Source organism: Macaca nemestrina, chromosome 9, assembly GCF_043159975.1.
Source record: "Macaca nemestrina isolate mMacNem1 chromosome 9, mMacNem.hap1, whole genome shotgun sequence".
Lineage (NCBI taxonomy): Eukaryota > Metazoa > Chordata > Mammalia > Primates > Cercopithecidae > Macaca > Macaca nemestrina.
Window position 1 is genome coordinate 31,554,317 of NC_092133.1, and position 23,362 is coordinate 31,577,678.

At 47.7% G+C, this 23,362-nt stretch overlaps 1 protein-coding gene across 4 annotated transcripts; it reads right to left on the reverse strand.

Moving 5' to 3' along the window:
• Positions 1 to 10,328: 10,328 nt before the first annotated feature.
• LOC105478490 (nucleolar and coiled-body phosphoprotein 1) lies at positions 10,329 to 22,595 on the reverse strand. 4 transcript variants are annotated; one of them, XM_071069228.1, is made up of 13 exons: positions 22,430 to 22,595; positions 17,424 to 17,479; positions 17,168 to 17,310; positions 16,941 to 17,065; positions 16,272 to 16,437; positions 15,202 to 15,314; positions 14,942 to 15,077; positions 14,180 to 14,308; positions 13,861 to 13,971; positions 13,106 to 13,753; positions 12,539 to 12,645; positions 12,276 to 12,368; positions 10,329 to 12,090 (listed from the first exon to the last, which is right to left on the reverse strand). In XM_071069228.1, exons 1-13 carry the CDS (start codon positions 22,547 to 22,549, stop codon positions 11,932 to 11,934), a joined length of 2,106 nt encoding a protein of 701 aa, XP_070925329.1. In that variant the 5' UTR covers positions 22,550 to 22,595; the 3' UTR covers positions 10,329 to 11,931. The 4 variants fall into 4 exon arrangements, with proteins under 4 accessions (XP_070925329.1, XP_070925328.1, XP_070925331.1 ...); XM_071069227.1 differs by having other exon boundaries at positions 17,168 to 17,313; positions 22,430 to 22,594; XM_071069230.1 differs by having other exon boundaries at positions 11,401 to 12,090; positions 22,353 to 22,469.
• Positions 22,596 to 23,362: the final 767 nt, after the last annotated feature.

The following is a 23,362-nucleotide window of genomic DNA, read 5'->3' on the forward strand; positions in this document are numbered from 1 at the left end:
GGTGACAGAGCGAGACTCCGTCTGAAAACAAAAACAAAAACGAAAACAAAAACAAAAACAAACAAAGAAAACCCCACACAAGCATACACGTTAACTGTTATGGACTGAATGTTTGTGAAGTCTTCAAGTTCATATATTGATTCCCTAATCCCCAGTGTGGTATGTTGGAAGATGGGGCCTTTAATCACCATCTAATTAGGTTGAGATGAGCTCATGATGGTGCAGAGTCAGATGAGATCAGTGACTTCATAAGAAGAGACCATGGGCCAGGCGTGGTGGCTCACGCCTATAATCCCAACACTTCAGGAGGCTGAGGCGGGCGGATCACGAGGTCAGGAGTTTGAGACCAACATGGGGAAACCCCGTCTCTACTAAAAGTACAAAAATTAGCTGGGCGTGGTGGCATGTGCCTGTAATCCCGGCTACTTGGGAGGCTGAGGCAGGAGAATCACTTGAACCCAGGGGGTGGAGGTTGCAGTGAGCCGAGATCGTGCCACTGCACTCCAGCTTGGGCGACAGAGCAAGACTCCATTTCAAAAAAAAAAAAAAGAGAGAGAGACAAAAGATCCAGGTGCAGTGGCACGTGTCTGTAGTCCCAGCTACTCAGGAGGCTGAAGTGGGAGAATCACTTGAGCCCAGGAGTTTGAGGCTGTAGTGCGCTGCGATTGCACTTGTGAATAGCCACTGCACTATGGCCTGGACAACATAGCAAGACCCTGTCTAAAACAAACACAAAAGAAAAAAGAGAGACACCAAAGAATGTGCTCACCCCACTCTGCATGTGAGGCCACAGCAAGATAGGCATCTGCAAGCCAGGAAGACAGCCCTCACCAGGAAGTAAATTGGCTGGCCCCTTGATGCTGGACTTCCCAGAGTCTAGAATGTAAGAAATCAATTTCTGTTGTTTAAGCCACCCAGTCTGGTATTTAGTTATCACAGCCCAAGCTAAGACATGCACACCTTTAATGGCTTCCTATTGCCCTTTTTTTTTTTTTTTTTTTTGAGACAGAGTTTCACTCTTGTCGACCAGGCTGGAGTGCAATGGTGTAATCTCAGCTCACTGCAGCTACCACCTCCCGGGTTCAAGCAATTCTCCTACCTCAGCTTTCCGAGTAGCTGGGACTACAGGCGCCCACCACCACACCCAGCTAAATTTTTGTATTTTTAGAAGACACAGGGTTTCGCCATGTTGGCCAGACTGGTTTCAAACTCCTGGCCTCAGGGGATCCACCCGCCTCAGCCTCCCAAAGTGCTGGGATTACAGGCATGAGCCATCAAGCCTGGCCCCTATTACCTTATTAAAGACCAACATTTTAAATATGCCTTACAAAGCCTCTGCCTGCTCTGCCCCTGCCTACCTCTCTAGCTTCATGTCACACTGCTCTCTCTCCTCACTCTGCATTCCAGCTGCATAGACCTTCTTTCAGTGTGGGGGTCTCCATCATCCTCCCAAGGCACCAAAAGCCTTTGCACGTGCAGTTCCCTCTAACTGGAAAACTCACACATCTTGCACTCCCAACCCCCTACCTTCACCTAATTAACTCTTACCTTCAGGTTTCAGCTGAAACATCACTTCCTATTCTTAGATTTCTATTACTAGAATGACCATATGTCCTGGCATGACTAGCATAGCCTCACTTTACACCTATTCATCTTAGCCTAATTTCCCTCCCTCTCCCTCTCAAAAGCATCTCAGTTCAGACAATAAGTTACATGGTCATGCCGGGCGCGGTGGCTCACGCCTGTAATCCCAACACTTTGGGAGGCCAAGGCAGGTGGATCATGAGGTCAGGAGATTGAGACCATCCTGGCTAACATGGTGAAACCCCGTCTCTACTGAAAATACAAAAAATTAAACGGGCGTGGTGGTGGGCGCCTGTAGTCACAGCTACTTGGGAGGCTGAGGCAGGAGAATGGCATGAACCCAGGAGGCGGAGGTTGCAGTGAGTGGAGATCGCGCCACTGCACTCCAGCCTGGGTGACAGAGCAAGACTCCATCTCAAAAAAAAAAACACAAAACAGTTAGCGGGGTGCAGTGGCTCACGCCTGCAATCCCAGCACTTTGGGAGGCCAAGACGGACGGATCACGAGGTCAGGAGATGGAGACCATCCTGGCTAACACAGTGAAACCCCGTCTCTACTAAAAATACAAAAATTAGCTGGGCACAGTGGCAGGTGCCTGTAGTCCCAGCTACACGGGAGGCTGAGGCAGGAGAATGGCATGAACCCGGGAGGCGGAGCTTGCAGTGAGTGGAGATCACGCCACTGCATTCCAGCCTGGGCGACGGAGTGAGACTCCGTCTCAAAAAAAAATTTTTTTTAAGTTACATGGTCATGCTATCCATGAGGAAGTCCCACCACCACATGGGTCAGCTGCCCCTGTTACATCCTCTCATAACTCTGTACAACCTGCCTTCACACACTGAAGTTTGTATTTACACATTTATTTGTGTGGATTAATATTTTTGTCCCTCACTAGTCTGAGTAAACTTTGATTGCTGGGACTGTGTTTTTTGTTCGTTCAGGATTGTATCCTCAACAGCTATCACACAGGATCACATGTTATGTACCTGGCACATGGCAGCCACTCATATTTTCTGAATCGAAGAATTTTTGCTGAATGGATAAATTTCTGTTTGGCAGGCTAATTTCTGGAAATACTCTGTACTCCCTCTGCCACTTGGAAGTATCCACTTCCAAGGCGGAAGCCTGGCATTTGTTCTCCTCAATCCTGAGCTCCTTGAGATTATGCTGGGAAAGGAGGGAAGACAGAGGAGAGAGGAGAAGTCACCAGAGCCTCTGAGCTCCCAGACCTAAGAACAACACAGGCCCGTAGTTTCCATCAGCAGTGGCATCTGCAGCCAGTCACCGTTGCAGGAGCCCCAAGGCCCTGCCAGGACCTGGGGGTAGGGTTGGGGTTCCACGGGGAACATGAATCTTCTACAAGCCATGTTGCCTGCCACTGGCTTTCAGGTATCAGGTAACCTCTCATAGATAACCAGTACAGACCAGAGATCGGAAAAGCCTCCTTTCTCTAATTTTCAAAACTAAAGAGCCTCAAATGAGGGCCTGTGTCTTATTCATCTGTGTATCCAAAGGCTGTCACAGCAGGCTCTTCAAGTTTTTTTGTTTTTTTGAGACGGGATCTCACTCTGTCGCCCAGGCTGGAGTACAGTGGCGCAATCTCGGCTCACTGCAAGCTCCGCCTCCCGGGTTCACGCCATTCTCCTGCCTCAGCCTCCCGAGTAGCTGGGACTACAGGCACCAGCCACCACGCCCTGCTACCACGCCCTGTATTTTTAGTAGAGACAGTTTCACCGTGGTCTCGATCTCCTGATCTCGTGATTCGCCCGCCTCGGCATCCCACAGCGCTGGGATTACAGGTGTGAGCCATCGCACCCAGCAAAGTTTGTTGAATAGAACTGGAGTAACGAGTTAAGCTTCTGTTTAAATCTAGCCCAGCTCCCTAAACGGGTGACAAGATCGCCACCTACTGGCCACATCAGTAACTGCAGACAGGCTCTGCACTAGGGATTTGAGAACTTGGTGGTCCGGCAGAAATACTGCTTTCACCACGACCAGATTAGTGCCAGGAGTATTGCATTAGACTATCAAAGCTCCTAACATACTCAGGTGAACAAAATAAAGTACTAACTCCTAACTTAGGTACAAAAGGCCATTGACATTGAACCCTCAGTGAAATTTCGCAGTATCTCGCCCCCACCTCCCGCACACCTCTCCTTGACCCATTCTAACAGCCCTCTTCTCCCACTGGAAAAGGCACTCTTCCTTACACGGTATGCACCTTTCTCACACCTGGCAAACTGCTGCTGTCTTCAGAATCCTAGGCCAACATCAGCCAAGTCTCTTCTTCTCCTTCTCCTCCTTTTTTGAGACGGAGTTTCGCTCTTGTCGCCCAGGCTGAAGTGCAGTGGCGCGATCTCGGCTCACTGCAACCTCTGCCTTCCGGTTTCAAGCGATTCTCCCGTCTCAGTCTCCCGAGTAGCTGGGATTACAGGCGCCCGCCACCACGCCTGGCTGATTTTTTGTATGTTTAGTAGAGACGGGGTTTCACCATATTGGCCAGGATGGTCTCAAACTCCTGACCTCGTGATCTGCCTGCCTCGGCCTCCCAAAGTGCTGGGATTACAGGCGTGAGCCACCGCGCCGAGCCAAGCCAAGTCTTTTCTTGCTTGTACCTTTACGGGTGCTACTCTGACCTTCAGTTTGGGACAGAACTCAGCTCAGTGCACAGAAACCATTCCCATGCCTGACTTCCCCCATTAGACACTGAACTCTCTGGGAGTTCTATGAGGAGTACATAGCAGGTTCACAAAGACTATCGGATACAGGTAGCTCCATGTTTGGACATACAGAGACCTGGGCTCTTGTCTCAATGTGCCACTAAGTTGCAGTTTCATCAACCCTAAGTAAATCATTTGATACTCTGGGCTGTTTCTGCAGTGGTTTCCAACTAGGGGCAGTTTTCCTTCCCAGGAAATACTTGACAATGCCTGGAGCCGTTTTTGGTTGTCACAACGAGGGGAAACTATTGGCATGCAGTGTTAGAGGCCAGGGACACTGCCACACATCCTACAACACACAGGGCAGTCCTCAAAAGCAAAGACTCACCTGGCCCCAAATGGAATGATCTAATTGATACCCACCTAACAGAGTTGCAGTGAGGCTACACCAGGAGAAGGGCAAGTCCCCAACAGGACATTAGGAAGTCTCCTGCCTGTGTCCATGAAGCATAATGCAGACGGGCATGAGCAATGTGTCTGGTTGACTGAATTTGCGGATTTCAGTGCCAGAGCCTGTCAGCAAGAGGTGGGAATTCCGGATCCTTCACAAAACTAAAAAGTTTCTAATAGGACCAATTCCACATATCCATTTTTGTATCAGGAACGAAGATGATAAACGTGAAACAACAAAAAACCATTGCAGGGAAATAATCATTAACATATGCTTGATGCCTTTGCCGAAACAGCATGTTGCACATCACAAGGTAACCAAGGAACATCATTTCCAAAGCTTTTTTTTATTGAGCAAGAGGCAGTTATGGAGTGCTTTATAATATGCCAGGGACTGTGCTAAGTGCTTCAAATTCTCAGTCCTTACAACAAGCCTCTGAGAGAGTCAAGAGATAGTATTCTCTCTCTCTTTTTTTTTTTTTTTTTTTTGAGACAGAGCCTTGCTTTGTCGCTCAGCCTGGAGTGCAGTGGCACGATCTCAGCTCACTGCAAGCTCTGCCTCCTCAGTTCACGCCATTCTCCTGCCTCAGCATCCCAAGTAGCTGGGACTACAGGCGCCCGCCACCACGCCCGGCTAATTTTTTTGTATTTTTAGTAGAGACGGGTTTTCACCATGTTAGCCAGGATGGTCTCAATCTCCTGACCTCATGTTCTGCCCTCCTTGGACTCCCAAAGTGCTGGGATTACAGGCCCGGCCAGTATTTTCATTTTACATGAGAAGGTACACTCTGGGCTGGGCACAGTGATTCACACCTGTAATACCAGCACTTTGGGAGGCTGAGGTGGGAGGATTGTTTGAGACTAGCCTGGGCAACACAGGGAGACCCTGTCTCTACAAAACAAAATTAAAAACAAAAACAGGGCCGGGCACGGTGGCTGAAGCCTGTAATCCCAGCACTTTGCGTGGCCGAGACGGGCGGATCACAAGGTCAGGAGATCGAGACCATCCTGGCTAACATGGTGAAACCCCGTCTCTACAAAAAATACAAAAAACTAGCCGGGCAAGGTGGCGGGCGCCTGTAGTCCCAGCTACTCGGGAGGCTGAGGCAGGAGAATGGTGTAAACCCAGGAGGCGGAGCTTGCAGTGAGCTGAGATCCGGCCACTGCACTCCAGCCTGGGCGACAGAGCGAGACTCTGTCTCAAAACAAAACAAAACAAAACAAAACAAACAAACAAAAAACAACTAGCCAAGCGTAGTGACTACTGTAGTCCCAGCTACTCAGGAGGCTGAGGTGGGAGGATCTCAGTTACTCGGGAAACTAAGATCAAAGTATCTGCTTGAGCCCCAGAGGCTGAGGCTGCAGTGAGCCGTGATCGTAATCGCACCACTGCACTCCAGCCTGCGCAACAGAGCAAGACCCTGTCTCAAAAACAAACAAACGTAGACTTAGGTTAACCTTCCTAATACTGTTAGGCAATTTGCTAAACCGCCTCATTTGTGTAGCACACTAGCTGCAAAACGTAGCAGGCTCAGCTTTGCAAGGCCTAAGAGGAAATGAGTTCTGTCAGAAAAAAGCAAACAAGACTCGGAAGGGTTTTTATTGTATTATTATTATTTTGAGCCGGAGCGTTGCTCTGTCACCCAGGCTGGAGTGCAGTGGCGCGATCTCGGCTCAATGCAAGCTTCGCCTCCCAGCTTCCTTCCATTCTCCTGCCTCAGCCTCCCCAGTAGCTGGGACTACAGGCGCCTGCCACCACGTCCGGCTAATTTTTTGTATTTTTAGTAGAGACAGGGTTTCACGGTGTTAGCCAGGATGGTCTCGATCTCCTGACCCCGTGATCTGCCCGCCTCGGCCTCCCAAAGTGCTGGGATTAGAGGCGTGAGCCACCGCGCCCGGGGCTGGGAAGGGTTGTAAAATGCAAAAGAAAAGCCATAGCTTTAAACAATAAACAGCAACCTGACAAATTATTTATCTGTTTTAAGGAGAATAAATTAATGGATGTATGTCATATTCAACTTAAAAATGAAAATGGGCTGGGCAAGGTGGCTCCCGTCTGTAATCCCAACACTTGTGGGAGGCCAAGGCAGGCAGATAGCTTGAGCTCAGTTCAAGACCAGTCTGGGCAACATGACGAAACCCTGTCTCTACAAAAAACACAAAAGTTAGCCAAATGTGGTGGCACATACCTGTGGCCCCAGCTACTCGGAAGGCTAAGGTGGGAGGATTGCTTGAGCCTGGGAAGTGGAGGTTGTAGTGAGCCAAGTTTGCACCACTGCACTTCAGCCTGGGTGACAGAGCAAGACCCTGTCTCAAATAAAAATGCCAAGGCCAGGCGTGGTGGCTCACACTTGTAATCCCAGCACTTTGGGAGGCCGAGGCGGGCAGATCGCAAGGTCAGGAGATCAAGACCCGCCTGGCCAAGATGTGAAATGTCATCTCTACTAAAAATACAAAAATTAGCCAGGCGTGGTGGCGGGTGCCTGTAATCCCAGATACTTCGGAGGCTGAGGCAGAGAACTGCTTGAACCCGGGAGGTGGAGGTTGCAGTAAGCTGAGATCGCGCCACTGCACTCCAGTCTGGGCCAAAGTGGTATAGACATACCATGGAATATCATGTAGTCTTAAAAAGGAAGGGAATCCTGTCACCTGCTATAACATGGATGAACCTTGAGGACATTTGGCTAAGTAAAATAAGCCAGCCACAAAAAGATAATTACTGCTATTCCACTCATGAGGTTGTATCTAAAGTAGTCAAAATAATAAAAACAAAGTAGAAAGATGGTGGCCAAGGGCTGGGGAGGAGGGGATATTAGTGTACAATGAATATAGTTTCAATTTTATAAGACGAAAACGTCCTAGGTATCTGTTACACAATGTGCATATACTTAGCACTACTAAACCATACAATTAAAAATGGTTAGTGGTAAATTTAATGTTGTGCTTTACCACTATAAAACAAAAACAAAAATGAGAGAGCATTTTCATTTATCCAAGTAGTAAAGATCAATTTGGTAATTAGTGTTAGCAAGAAGGCAAAGAGGCACTTTGATAAAATGTTGCTGGAACTATACGATTAGTACAACGATTTTGGAAGGCAATAATGAACAAAATGTTATTAATAAATGCAAATACCAGCAATCATTTTTAGGAATATTTCCTACATAAAAACATACAGATACTCAGTCCCATGTATAAGACTATCCAGTGTAACACTATTTGTAAAAGCAAAATACTTAACGTAAACTTCTGCCCTAAAGTACTAATTTAAATAACTTAAAATGGAGTACCATGCAGCCATTAAAAATGAGCTGCTGTGTTCTATGAGATGCGCTCTGAAATTGCAAAACTGCATGTGACGAACTGCCCCGTTTGTACCAGGAAAAAAAGGAGGGGAGGACGCATATAGTAGCACATACCTAGAAACTGTCTGGAAGGAGACACAGAAGCAGGTTCCAGGAAACAGGGCTGAGATTAATTTTTCTTTTTTCTTAATTTTTGAGACAGAGTCTTGCTGTCGCCAGGCTGGAGTGTAGTGGCATGATCTCAGCTCACTGCAACCTCTGCCTCCTGGCTTCAAGCAATTCTCCTGCCTTGGCCTCCCAAGTAGCTGGGATTACAGGCGCGCGCCACCACGCCCAGCTAATTTTTGTATTTTTTGTATTTTTAGTCACCCAGGCTGGAGTGCGATCTCAGCTCACTGCAACCTCCGCCTCCTGGGTTCACCCGCCATTCTCCTGCCTCAGCCTCTGGAATAGCTGGGATTGCAGGCGCCCGCCACCACGCCTGGCTAACTTTTGTATTTTTTAGTAGAGATGGGGTTTCACCGTGTTAGCCAGGATGGTCTCAATCTCCTGACCTCGTGATCTGCCTGCCTTGGCCTCCCAAAGTGCTTCAATTACAGGCGTCAGCCACCGCAGCCGGCCTATACTATTATTTTTAACAAGTATATTTGAAATGGAAGCATGAAGGTGGGAAATACCAATTCACTTCTTTTCAAATACTCTTTAGATACGCGGTTTTCAACTCTGGCTGTTCACTAGAATCACCTGGGAGCTTTAAAATACCCTAGTTCCCAGGCCTCACCAGAGAGCATCAGGGTCTGGCTCAATAGGTCTCAGGATGGGCCCGAGTATCCGTGATTCTTATTTTTTTATTATACTTTAAGTTCTAGGGTACATGTGCACAATGTGCAGGTTACATATGTATACATGTGCCATGTTGGTGTGCTGCACCCATTAACTCATTTACATTAGGTATATCTCCTAATGCTCTCCCTCCCCCCTCCCCCCACCCCACAACAGGCCCTGGTGTGTCCAAGTGTTCTCATTGTTCAATTCCCACCTGAGTGAGAACATGCAGGGTTTGGTTTTCTGTCCTTGCGATAGTTTGCTAAGAATGATGGTTTCGAGCTTCATCCATGTCCCTACAAAGGACACAAACTCTTCCTTTTTTATGGCTGCATAGTATTCCATGGTGTATATGTGCCACATTTTCTTAATCCAGTCTATCCATCGATGGACATTTGGGTTGCTTCCAAGTCTTTCCTATTGTGAATAGTGCCACAATAAACATATGTGTGCATGTGTCCTTATATAGCAGCATGATTTATAATCCTTTGGGTATATACCAAGTAATGGGATGGCTGGGTCAAATGGTATTTCTAGTTCTAGATCCTTGAGGAGTCACCACACTGTGTTCCACAATGGTTGAACTAGTTTACAGTCCCACCAACAGTGTAAAAGTGTTCCTATTTCTCCACATCCTCTCCAGCACTTGTTTCCTGACTTTTTAATGATGGTCATTCTAACTGGTGTGAGATGGTATCTCTTTGTGGTTTTGATTTGCAAGTATCCATATTTCTAAGTTCCCCAGATGATTCTAATTTTCAGCTGATGTCTTCGGAATTGCTGATTTAGACCAGGAATTGGCAAACTTCTTCTGTAAAGGGCCACATCCTAAATATCGTAGGCTTTGTGGGCCATTGATAAGATCTCTGTCACATATTCTCTCTTTTTTTTTTTTTTTTTTTTTTGAGACAGAGTCTTGCTCTGTCGCCGAGACTGGAGTGCAGTGGCCGGATCTCGGCTCACTGCAAGCTCCGCCTCCCGGGTTTACGCCATTCTCCTGCCTCAGCCTCCCGAGTAGCTGGGACTACAGGCACCCGCCACCTCGCCCGGCTATTTTTTTGTATTTTTTACTAGAGACGGGGTTTCACCTTGTTAGCCAGGATGGTCTCGATCTCCTGACCTCGTGATCCGCCCGTCTCGGCCTCCCAAAGTGCTGGGATTACAGGCTTGAGCCACCGCGCCCGGCCCATATTCTCTCTTTTTAAAAGACCTTTACAAATGTAAAAACCATTCTTAGTTCCTAGGTAATATAAAAACAAGCCATGGGCTGGATTTGACCCATAGGCCATTTTGCCAACCCCCAATTTGGACTATGCACAGGCTAGAATATAGCCTGGAAAAGGCACCGTGAGACAAGCTGTGGTCAAGAAAACCCTGCAAGCTGCTGCCAAAAAGCCTCTGCAGTGAAATCACAGGTCCAGACTCCTATAACTGGCACCAAAGTTTTTCTGGTTTGAGTAGGGTGTGGTAGGGGTTTAGACTCACAATAATAAAACTCCCAAGACACATTATAAACCAGCCAGTTTATTATTTTGTAGTAAGATGTAGAACTTTTACCATGCAGACTGAAATATCTGTGTCAGCATGAACAGTACATTTTCTTCCTAGAGGCAGTTAACATGGAAAACCAGGTTATTATCAGGTTATTTAGCAAGTATGGAATCCAAACAAGAGGAGACTAATTGTAAGACCTGTAACTCATCCATGAAGGCTTGGGGCACACTTTTCTACCACCAGAACGCCTTAGCCTCCAGAAAGCTGTGGACTCTTCCCTCTCCATCTTGGTCTGGCTGAGTACCACCACTGCTCAGTCACTTCCTTCAGCCATACCGTCAGGCCAGCTTGACCTAAGAGCTCTATCTCTGGTCACTGGTTTGTGTTGTTACAGCCACTGTTACTAACAGTTAAGGTTCTGAAGGAGGCATGTCAATTGCTCCCAGGTACCAACTACGAGACACAATAATCCTATTAGTTTGTTCTCCCAAACCCACTCCACTCAAGTTTATCAGGTAATATGCTCTGTAAGGTTCTTTCCAACCCCATTAGCACATATATAATTACCTACAATTTCACCTAATGTAATCTACCTTCCTACTGAGGATTGAGGTTTTAACGTTTTTTTTTTCCCCCACTTTCTTGATCAGTGATTCCCAACCATATAGGAATTAATGAAACCAATTCTGTATCACCACTGCAACCAAGACAGCGATACCAAGTGATATGTATTTTTCAAACTAATGTCATTTTGTTCTCTATACTGTAAAAAAACGAGAAGATGCAGTCCTCAACTTAGTACTCAATACTAGGAAGGGTGAAGTTGTCAAAAAATGTCTTTCAACAGTAGAAAAGTTTGCTTTCAAATTAAAAAACAAAGCATGTTTTGCAAACATCATGTAATGATAAAATTACAGAAAAAAAATTTATTCAGTATGACCCCATGGCACATGCCACACCAGAATTCTGCCTGTAACAAAACAGTGAATTTTATCCCAAAAAGTAGGTCAGGTCCATGCTGGTTAAAAACTTCAGTCCCAGACCCAATAAATGAAGATGAAATACATACTGCATGCTTAACAGACATTGCATATACATCAATAATTCTTTAATGCCCCTCTCTAGGCTTTTGAGGGAAGGAGGGATGAAATGTGGACATGTGCACTCACAAAGGCAGAATTTTCTTCCAATTATAAAAAGTCACACCTGACCCTTTACTATGTTTTGGGCAACAGCCAAGATTTTATCTGTGGGAATCCACCTTTGAAAATCACAACAAAAATCAATAGGAAATGATTTAATATAAAATATACAAATTTCTCAGTATGAGGACTTTCACAGAAAAGTAAGGAGACAACAATGAAAATGAATTTTCTTTAAAAATAACATTCCCTTATTTTGTCCCTGCTACTCAACACTCAAAAACAAGTCTGTACAAAACTAGGAACAGAGAAAAGGACCAGAGAGGATGTTACATTGTAAAGTCTTAGGACCTACCCTAAACTTCTGTCCTCATTGAGATCCTCACCTAGAGAGATTAGGGTTCCCAGGTCCACTGGAGAAAGTGAGTAGTCTCCGATCATAACCCTTGCTTCACCAAAGATGGCCTCAGGTCACTCGCTGTCAAACTTAATGGAATTGACCTGGACAGAGATTGAGCCTCCCCGGTAGCTGCCCCGCTTCTTCTTGGTTTTCTCATGCCGGAAGGACTTGCCTTTGGTGAACTTCAAAACCTGATTGGCTCGCTCTCCCCAGTCTCCGGCTGCACCTCGCTGGTAAGTAGAGAGGGGGATTAACACAGAGGAGGACCACGCCAGGGCCCTGTCACTTTATTCTTTCTACTCCTTGCTCAAGGCAACCTGAACCCAGAGAAGATTCCCACCAACCTGAACCAAGAGCTATCCCCTCTGACACTACCTATCCTCCCTCTCAAGAATGGCACAGATCTCTCTCTCACCTTGGCATCAAAGGAATTGTCTGCAACTCGTGAATCCACCTCAATTTCCTCCTCCCTGACCCTTCGGAATGGGGATGATGCCCTTTTTTCTCCCTACAGAAGAATGAAGTAGGAAATGAAAGACAGAGTGGTCATGTAACAGCTCTTCTGAGTGATACACATGGACACATGTGCCAGGTCATGCCAGGCAGAGCTGTCAAGATGATCCTAGATTTTTCTACTTTTAAAGAGCTGGTTCCTGAGAGGAAAGTGAGATAACTTACTTTCTTCCTTTTTGGAAATGTGTTAGGGGTCTGAAGCTTTATCTTCTTGGCCTGAGGAGTCTCTGCCTCCTTGGCAGCCTCATTCTGCTTCCGCTTCTTTAATGAACCTACAAAACAAAAAGCCAGACTCAGGCCAAGTGCAGTGGCTCACAACTGTAACCCCAGCATTTTGGGAGGCCAGGGTAGGAGGATTGCTTGAGCCCAGGAAATTGAGATCAGCCAGGGCAATATAGTGAGATTCTGTCTCTATAGAAAGTTAAAAAATGAGCCAGACATGGTGGTGCATGCTTGTAGTCCCAGCTACTCAGGAGGCTAAGGTGGAAAGATCACCTGAGCCCATGAAGTTAAAGCTGCACAAGCCGTGATCATGCCATTGCACCCCAGCCTGGGTGACAGAGTAAGATTCTATTAAAAAAAAAAAAAAAGACCAGTTTCCTGTTCTTCCTCCCAGTTTCCACAACTGGAAGCCCAGTGGTGGGCCTCCTCTCACTACCCTACTCTCAAAGAGTATATCCCATCCTGATTTGGGGGGACAAAACCCAGAGGGCATGTTTACTGGATACAGACCTGATTTGGAAACTGCCACTGCTGCCTTTTTCTTTTCTTCTTCCTCTTCCTCGCTGTTCTTAGCTTCTTTTCCATTCTGGGCAGTCAGTGCAGAGGTGCCATTGGCCTTGGGGGCTTGTGGTCTGGGAAAGCCCTTGCCCTTGGGCTTCTCTTCCTCCTCCTCACTGGAGTCATCAGAGGAAGAACTGCTGCTGCTCTCAGTCTTTCCTTTCTTTGCAGAGGCTGGCTTGGAAGGGGCTGCACCTCCTGCTACCTTCTGTGGCTTCTTCTTAACTGCAGACTTAGCTGTCTTCTCTTCCTCCTCCTCCTCCTCACTGCTGGAGCTGTCTGAATCAGAGCTGCTGTCCCTACTACCCTGAGGAGCCTGCTTGGCAGGCAGAGGCGGAGCTGCTTTGGCAGTCGCCTTGGGCTTAGTGGTGGCCACCGTCTTTTTTTTCTTCTCCTCCTCACTGGAGCTGCTCTCTTCCTCACTGGAGCTGCTGTCAGCCTTTCTCATCGGAGGCTTCTGGCCACCGCCCACAGATTGCTTGGGGGTTGCAGCTGGCTTTGCTGCAGGTGACTTGATGGTGACAGCTGGCTTATTTGAAGAATTCTTGGTGGTACCAGCTGGCTTGGAAGGAGCTTCAACATCCTCAGAGCTGTCAGAGTCTAGACACAGAGGGATGGGATCAACAGCTCCCCAATTCAGATTCAGGGGAGCCCTTAGCAGCTGCCTGAGAGCATTTCACTGAACTGAGGGCCTCCATATGCCTTACCTGAGCTGTCTGAAGAACTCTCTGCTGCTTTCTTTGCTGGAGGTGGTTTAGTCGTTGCTTTAGAGACGACTGCCTTAGTTGGGGGTTTCTTCTCTTCTTCAGAACTTGAATCTGAGGAGAACCTGTAGCATTATGCTGGGTCCAGAGTCCCAACCCAACCAGGACAGCAATAAAAAGAATGCAAAGACACACACAGAGCCATAGCTCTGTCTTGCTTTAAGCAAAAAACAATGGAGGGATGGAAGGCTTTCTCTCTCCCTTATTCCTCATCCCCTTCTCCAGACCCACACTGAGGGGAGGCTGCATCCCTCTGACTCACCAGACTCATCACTGCTGTCTTCACTGCTTTCCACAGGCTGCTGCTTCTCCACAGCCTTCTTGGGAGGCTGGGTTCCCAGAGACTTCTTTGGTAGGGGAGCAGAAGGTGGGGGGACTGAACTGTAGGGACCTGTTTAAAAAGGATAGTATGATGGTTTTAAGATATGTCTACAAATTTTTTTGATACTACTTTCTTCTAGAAATGAAGCTTAATTCCCCTTGAGTATAGGCCAGAATCATGACTCAGTTCTTTTTTTTTTTTTTTTTGAGACGGAGTCTCGCTCTGTCGCCCAGGCTGGGGTGCAGTGGCCAGATCTCAGCTCACTGCAAGCTCCGCCTCCCGGGTTTACGCCATTCTCCTGCCTCAGCCTCCCGAGTAGCTGGGACTACAGGCGCCCGCCACCTCGCCCGGCTAGTTTTTTGTATTTTTTAGTAGAGATGGGGTTTCACCTTGTTAGCCAGGATGGTCTCGATCTCCTGACCTTGTGATCCGCCCGTCTCGGCCTCCCAAAGTGCTGGGATTACAGGCGTGAGCCACCGCGCCCGGCCAATGACTCAGTTCTAACAGAACACGGTGTCACTTCTGAGTCTAAGTTATACAAGGCACTGGAGATTCCTCCTTGCTTTCCCAGATCACTAGTACTGGGAGAAGCTAGCTGTCATGTCATGAGGACGCTCAAGCAGCTCTATGGAGAGGTCCATGTGATTACTGCAGCTGGGCCCTGACCACAGTCATACAGCTTCACTCTCCATGTCCAGTCACCTGGTTTATTTTTCAGGGGTTTTTTTTGCTCCTCTTCCTCCTCACTGGAGGAATCCTCACTGCTGGAACTCTTCTGGGTAGGGGTGGCAACTGCTTTCACTGGGGCCTTGGCCACAACTTGCTTTTTAGGTGCAGTCTGCATTGGAAAGAAAACTGATTACCACAGGAAAATGCTGATCCAACCAATCCTGCCAGGGAATGGAGACACACACACATCCCACCCTGGTCACCTCTTCCCTGACCGAAGTTATGGCCCAGACCTTCTTGGGGGTGGCTGCTGCCTTTTCCTCCTCTGAGTCATCACTGCTACTGCTGCTGCTGCTGCTGCTGCTACTGGCTGCTTTACCATTGGCTACTTTAGGTGCTGCTCGAGCTGGAATACCCAAGAAAAAGAAAGAGTAAGGAGTAATAGGGCAAGTCAGGACCATGAAAAACCTCCTTCCTATGAGCAGAGAACTTAGAAGTCCACCAATTCCCCCCCTTTTTTTTTTTCTTTTGAGACGGAGTCTGGCTCTGACTCTGTCGCACAGAGCAGTGTGCAGTGGTTCAAGCAACTCTCCTGCCTCAGCCTCCGGAGTAGCTGGGATTACAGGTGCCCACCACCATGCCCAGCTAGTTTTTTTATTTTTGGTAGAAACAAGGTTTTGCCATGTTGGCCAGGCTGGTCTTGAACTCCTGACCTCAAGCAATCCGCCTGCCTCAGCCTCCCAAAGTGCTGGGATTATAGGCGTGAGCCACTGTGCCTGGCCAGGAGTCCACCAATTCTTTCAACTTTAGAGCAGCCATCAAGGAGAATGCCATGGTTTACCACATCAAAGGATGCCTTTCCTATCCCATGGCAGGAATAAAACTAAGAAAAGATGACATAAATAATCTCAATATGCCCTCTAAAATCTTTCACTTCAACCTCCATTCAGAGAAATAACCTAACCCTCAAGTTACAGAAAAAAAGAAAAATTCTCATTTGTCTCATAGAATGACGTACAAGAATAAAAAAGGCAGTGAAAAGCACAACAAATAGATATTTAAGTGGTTACAGTGGAATGGGATGTGTAAGAACATAAAATGTCTATGAAATGTCACAAAAAAATGCCAAATGGATATCATTTTAAAAAATATACATTTTTCCTTGCTGCAATAACTGTTTCTCTATTTACTAGCTCCTATGCAATCTTGTTATTAGTAAAACCTTTAAAATTAAAAGACCAGTAATCAATACCTCCAGTTCAACGACCAGTACCATTCACCCCTGTGCCAAATCAGCAGTTTTAACACCAGTCCCCAGAGCAATCTGGTTCCCAGCCCAGCCTCTTGGGAACGGAAACAGTACCTGGTTTGGGAGGGGCCTTAGCCTGAGCTTTAGCTGCCACAGGTGTTATCTTTGGCTTCTGGTTCTTTGGTGGCTCATCCTCAGAGCTTGAGTCAGAATCAGAATCAGAGCTCTTGGCCTTCTTAGGAGGAGCTTTGGCTGCCTTGGCTTGGGGCTTAACTCCCTTCTGTTAGAAAAGACACAAGGAGAGAAATCAACAAAAGCTTCTAGGTACCCAAAGGGCATCCTATGTTCCTTTTATTTTTAGGGGCTTAATGCAGCAGTAAGAGCAAGAGAAAGCTAAGGACAGGATATGGAAAGGGCAAAAAACTCTTAAGAAACAACAAAGTTCAGCCACTTGATACATTGGCCCTGTTCCTGCCATATCCTGCCAAAGCTCCCAAGAAAACACACTCTCTTATTCTTGGAGCCCTGAATAGTGTCCCAGAAGAACCCAAACTCCTCAAGCAGAATGGGTTTAATTTCCTCTAGATTCCAAGCCTGACCTCAACCTCACAAATCCCTTCCAGATCTCATATTTTTATCAGCTCTCTGAAAATCCCCAGATTTTCTTCCTCATAATCACCTATTGTATTGCCGGCATCACTCCTTGGTTACAAGTTAGAGGCCAAGATTTTGGTTTCTTCCTTTCCAATTCTTAAACCCCCTTTTCTTCCCAGAGCTGCAAACCTGGACAGGCTGTTTCTTTTGGTCCTCCTCCTCCTCATCATCACTGGACTCTTCACTGCTGCTGCTCTCTGATGCTTTGGCTGTAGCCTTCCCAGGAGGCAGACCGACTCGCTTGGCAGGTACAGCTGAACAAAAACACAGGTCCCAGTAAGAATCACCCATGTGAAACAAGCAGGCTGTAAATTATTTTCCTGGCACCACCAAGCCCACCCGCTATTTTGCCTTACCAGCCTTCTTTGCTGGAGGCCCTTGAACTTCCTCCTCCTCCTCGCTGCTGTCCTCACTACTGTCACTGGATGAGGCCTTCTTCTTAGCTTTCTTAGCCACTGGTCCATTTGCCTGTAACTTTCGCTCTGGGGCCTTGGCAGACCTGCTAAGGTAGATTAGACCAATTTCTAGGAGACTGGAATCTTCCCAAACCAAGAAACATAGCCCAGCCCACCTTGGGGGAGAAATAGCCAAAATGGAACAGGAAAGGCTTACTTGAGCCAGAAGCTATAGATGTCTAAGAGGGAAGAGGCATTGGCATCCTGCTGTGTCTGTAGAAGAAAAAGAGCTGGGTAAGGAAATTATTTTATCCTGGTTATGCTTTCATTAAATGTGGCCTGTTATATACATAATTACTAAATTTGGTATAAATGTTACATCTTCATAAAACTTTTGCTACGTGCATAAATCAGGAGAAAAACATTCTGTTTGTGGATTTCCCAATTTCTGATCTAAAAAACTTGGGCTATTATCATGTTTGTGGCACCATCTAACCCCCTGCCCACCAATCTATATTGACCAAAGTCCTAAAAAAAAAAAAAAAAAAAATCAGCCAGTCACAGTGGCTCATGCCTGTAATCCCAGCACTTTGAGAGGCTGAGACAGGCTGATCAAGAGATCAGGAGTTTGAGACCAGCCTGGCCAAATCAGTGAAACCCCCTCTCTACTAAAACAAAAATTAGCCCAGTGTGATGGCACACGTCTGTAATCTTAGCTACTTGGGAGGCTGAAGCAGGAGAATCGCTTGAACCAAGGAGGCGGAGGTTGCAGTGAGCTGAGATCGCGCCACTGCACTCCAGCCTGGGCAACAAGAGTAAGACTCGGCCGGGCGCGGTGGCTCAAGCCTGTAATCCCAGCACTTTGGGAGGCTGAGACGGGCAGATCACAAGGTCAGGAGATCGAGACCATCCTGGCTAACACGGTGAAACCCCGTCTCTACTAAAAAATACAAAAAACTAGCCAGGTGAGGTGGCAGGCGCCTGTAGTCCCAGCTACTCGGGAGGCTGAGGCAGGAAAATGGCGTAAACCTGGGAGGCGGAGCTTGCAGTGAGCCAAGATCGCGCCACTGCACTCCAGCCTGGGCGACAGAGCGAGACTCCGTCTCAAAAAAAAAAAAAAAAAAAAAAAAAAGAGTAAGACTCTATCTCAAAAAAATAAATAAATAAATCACTTTTGACTGGGCACAGTGGCTCATGCCTGTTATCTCAGTACTTTGGGAGGCTGAGACAGGAGGATCACTGGATGCCAGGATTTCATGACCAGCCTGAGCAACACAGCAAGACCTCCATCTGCCAAAAAAAAAAAAAAAAAAGCTCACTCTCTTTACTTTAGCAATGTACTATCTATGGAGAAACCCCGTCTCCTAGCCGGGTGTGGTGACAGACGCCTGTAATCCCTGGTACTCAGGAGGCTGAGGCAGGAGAATCGCTTGAACCCCGGAGGCGGAGGCTGTAGTGAGCTGAGATCACGCCACTGCACTCCAGCTTGGGTGACAGACCAAGACCCTGTCTCAAAAGAAAAAAAAAAAAAAAAAAAGAAAGAAAGAAAAAAAGAAACAAGACTGATGAGTATTGTATTGAGTGTAAAGAACTGCATTTAGGGGCCAAGCACGGTGGCTCAGGCCTGTAATCCCAGCACTTTGGGAGGCTGAGGTAGGCAGATCATGAGGTCAGGAGTTCAAGACCAGCCTGACCAACATGGTAAAACCCTGTCTCTACCAAAAACAAAAAAACTTAGCTGGGCGTGGTGGCGCACACCTGTAATCCCAGCTCCTCAGGAGGCTGAGGCAGGAGAATCGCTTTAACCCATGAGGCTGAGGTTGCAGTGAGCTGAAATCACACCATTGTACTCCAGCCTGGGCGACACAGCAAGTCTCAAAAAAAAAAAAAAAAAAAGAACTGCATTTAGGCTGGGCACAGTGGTTCACACCTGTAATCTAATACTTTGGCAGGCCGAGGCAGGAAGATCACTTAAAGACAGGAGTTCAAGACCACTGGGCAAAACAGTGAGACCTCCATCTCTCTCTCTTTTTTTTTTTTTGAGACTGAGTTTCGCTCTTGGTCGCCCAAGCTGGAGTGCAATGGCACTGCCGTGGCTCGGCCTGTGGTGGCTAAACGCCTGTAATCTCAACACTTTGTGAGGCTGAGGCGGGTGGATCACCTGAGATCGGGAGTTGGAGACCAGCCTAACCAACATGGAGAAACCCCGTCTCTACTAAAAATACAAAATTAGCCAAGCGTGGTGGCACATGCTTGTAATAATCCCAGCTACTTGGGAGGCCAATGCAGGAGAATCGCTTGAACCTGGGAGGTGGAGGTTATGGTGAGTTGAGATTGCAACATTGCACTCCAGCCTGGGCAACAAGAGCGAAACTCTGTCTCAAAAAAAAAAAAAAAAAAAATTAGCCAGCTGTGGTGGCACATGTCTGTAGTCCTAGCTACTCCAGTGACTGAGGCAGGAGGATTGCCTGAGCCCAGGGGTTCAAGGCTACAGTGAGCTATCATTGCATCACTGTACTCCAGCCTGGGCAACAGAGTGAGACCCTCTAAAAGAAACACACACACACAAAACAATACACATAAGAGTATAGGATCAGGCCAGGCGCAGTGGCTCACACCTGTAATCCCAACACTTTGGGAGGCCAAGATGGGCAGATCACCTGATCAGGAATTTGAGACCAGCCTGGCCAGTATGGTGAAACCCCATCTCTACTAATGATACAAACATTAGCTGGGCGTGGTGGTGGGCACCTGTAATCACAGCTATTCAGGAGGCTGAGGCATAAGAATCACTTGAACCTGAGAGGCGAAGGTTGGGGTGAGCTGAGATTGCACCACTGCACTGCCACCTGGGCAACAGAGTGAGACTCTGGGGTACAAAAAAGAGTAAAGGACCAGAGTCAGGACACATGGGAACTCACCTTTGGACAAATTACTTAGTCTCCCTGAGATTATTTTATTCTCTATAAAATGGAGATAATACTACACATCTCATTAAGTTATTGAGAGGATAAGACATAATGCATGTTGGCCGTGTGCAGTGGCTCACACCTATAATCCCAGCACTTTGGGAGGCCCAGGTGGTGGATTTCTTGAGGTCAGGAGTTCAAAAGCAGCCTGGCCAACATGGTGAAACCCCGTCTCTATTAAAAATACAAAAAAAAAAAAAAAATTAGCTGGGCTTGGTGGGGCACACCTGTAGGCCCAGCTACTTGGGAAGCTGAGGCAGGAGAATCACTTCAGCAGAGGATGCAGCGAGCTGAGATCATGCCACTGCACTCCAGCATGGCGACAGAGCCAGACTCCGCCTCAAAAAAAAAAAAAAAAAAAAAAAAAAATTAAATGCATGTAAAGGGCTTAGCTCCTGACCCTTAGTAAACTCTTCACAAAGATTAGCTTTTCTCACATAAAACCATTTCAGAATCCTAATTCTGAGGCCAGGCACGGTGTCTCACGCCTGTAATCCCAGCACTTTGGGAGGCCGAGGCGGGCGGATTTCTTGAGGTCAAGAGTTCAAGACCAGCCTGGTCAACATGGTGAAACCCTGTCTCTACTAAAAATACAAAAATTAGCCGGGCGTGGCAGTGCGCGCCTGTAATCCCAGCTACTCGGGAGGCTGAGGCAGGAGAATCTCTTGAATTTAGGAGGCGGAGATTACAATGAGCCGAGATCGCACCATTGCACTCCAGCCTGGGCAACTTGCACTCCAGACTGGGCAAGAGACTCCGTCTCAAAAAAAAAACAAAAAAAAAGAATCCTAATTCTGAAATGTCCAATTCCATTCAGTCCACTGTGAAAGTCCTCTCTGCAGTCTCCTTAACACTCAACTCTAAACAGTTTCATTAAGAAAGCAGTTAGATCACATGGCAGCATGTCCCAGCTTAAGGAAGTTCTGAAGTTGATCTGATTCTTTTGCTTTTGCAGCCTGATTCTGCTAAAAGTGCAAGCCGGCCGGGCGCGGTGGCTCAAGCCTGTAATCCCAGCACTTTGGGAGGCCGAGACGGGCGGATCACGAGGTCAGGAGATCGAGACCATCCTGGCTGACACGGTGAAACCCCGTCTCTACTTTAAAAAATACAAAAAACTAGCCGGGCGAGGTGGCGGCGCCTGTAGTCCCAGCTACTCGGGAGGCTGAGGCAGGAGAATGGCGTGAACCCAGGAGGCGGAGCTTGCAGTGAGCCGAGATCGCGCCACTGCACTCCAGCCTGGGCAACAGCGTGAGACTCCGTCTCAAAAAAAAAAAAAAAAAAAAAGTGCAAGCCATCCTTTCTAGTCATGCTATCATCCCTGCAGAAGACCTCCTCTCTCTCCTCCCTCAAGGTCTCTTCCCATGCAGGGATGTCTGTTGATGTGAAAGATTACAAACCTTTCCCATTCCTGGTTCTCTTACTCTCACATGTGTTTGGAGCATCCTAAATTGCCATAATTATGGTACAGCTTTAACTTCTACAAGATTCCTCTGCACCAGCACTAAGATTGCTACTCTTACACATCATCTTACTGAAATTCACAAAAATCCTATAAAGTGGATGATGACATCCCTGTAGAAAGACTCAGAGAGGTTAAATAAACTGCCCGGGTCACGTATCTAAAAAGTGACAGAGCCTGGTCCCAAACCTAGGTTTGTTTGATTGCATTAGCCAAAGCTCCAAGCCCACTACTATGCCTGCTTGGTAGGGCTGTTTATGATGCTCAATTCTCATCAGTGTAACTCAAAACAAAACTCTGCTTCTACTTTCATTCATTTTCTTCTTTACTAACGAAAATCCCGGCCTTCATTCTAAAGCAATTTCACTTGCTTTTGAAGCCCAGTAAATGTAACTGAGGGTAAGGTCAAATCGCGGTTTGCCTCACCCAACGAAAAGCACCCCAGAAGAAACAGATGCCGAAGAACCAACGTCCTCAGTGGGACAAGGCTCTAGCTCCCCGCTGCACTCTGCCAGCCATGTGACTTCGGGCCACGAGGCTCCCACGCTGCCGCCACTGCACGGCTCCACAAGAAAAAAAACAACAAGACTCAGCGATATCTAGTCAGAACTGGGGAAAGAGGAGCGACCGAGGCAGCAGGCTTTCTCTGGCCACTGCCCAGGGGTCGGCGTAAAGGCCTTGCAGACACTGAACTGGCGGACCCCACAGACTTCCCCACCTGGAAACCTAAGCACGTCAGGGCCTGAAGCTTTGTGGTCATCTCAGCCCGGTCCCCACGCCAAGCCCGGAACTCACAGCTCCTGTCGCTTTGGCGAACTTATTGGCCACCTCCGAGAGTTGGTTATCGCGGAGGAAGCCGAGCACGAGGGGATACAGGTCGCTAGGAACCACGCGGCGCAAGCCGGCGTCCGCCATCCTCCGGGCAATACGCGTCACTACCGTTGTCGACGCAGCACGACTCAGGAACCCAACAGGGGCAGTGGGCGGGCCCGTGTACGTCATTGCGCCGCGCGGGCGCATAGCGGAAAGGGCGGGGCTCCACAGGACAGTCCCACCTCCACCCCAGAGGTAGGGTAGACGGGAAATCTATAAACTCTTTCCGGTCCCACGTGTATCGCCATCTTGGTTAAGGGCGGAGCCCACTGGCCGCCAGTTTGTGGAGGTGGAGCTCTGACGTCAAGGGTCACGCCCTCGGCGTGGCGGGAAACTCGGGACTTCCCGCGCTGTCTTTCTGGGGGAGGTACCTTTTCTCAGAGCAGCGGTTTCCCGCGCCCCTGCTGGGATTCGGATTCCAGAGTAATGAGTGGACAAGCGGGCTCGAACAGTCCTTCCCCGTTCTAGACTTGGTCTACAAGATCTCCCAACCGCCCCCACTGGCGCACTGGCGCGGCCAATGGATTCTCGCCCTTCATCTTCATTGCCTCCAACACCCAGGGAGGCCCTTTCTGATACTATCCCAGCATCCAGGCTCCTGCCTCTGCTGCAGAGGCTCCTTCAAGTTATCCGTCGTGAGGGTGGGAGGTGTCGTCCAGAGGATTCTTCAAGTTATCAGTCGTGAGGGTGGCAGGTGTTGATTTCCAAGCCGCCCCTCCCATTCCCCTTATATTCCGCCTTAGGTCAGCTCCATGAAGAGGAAAGATGTCATGCACTAAACCTGAATAACCCTTCTTTCTCCAGGGTCAGAGTTACTCCCTTTGTCATGAGTAACTCCAATATCAATGCTCACAT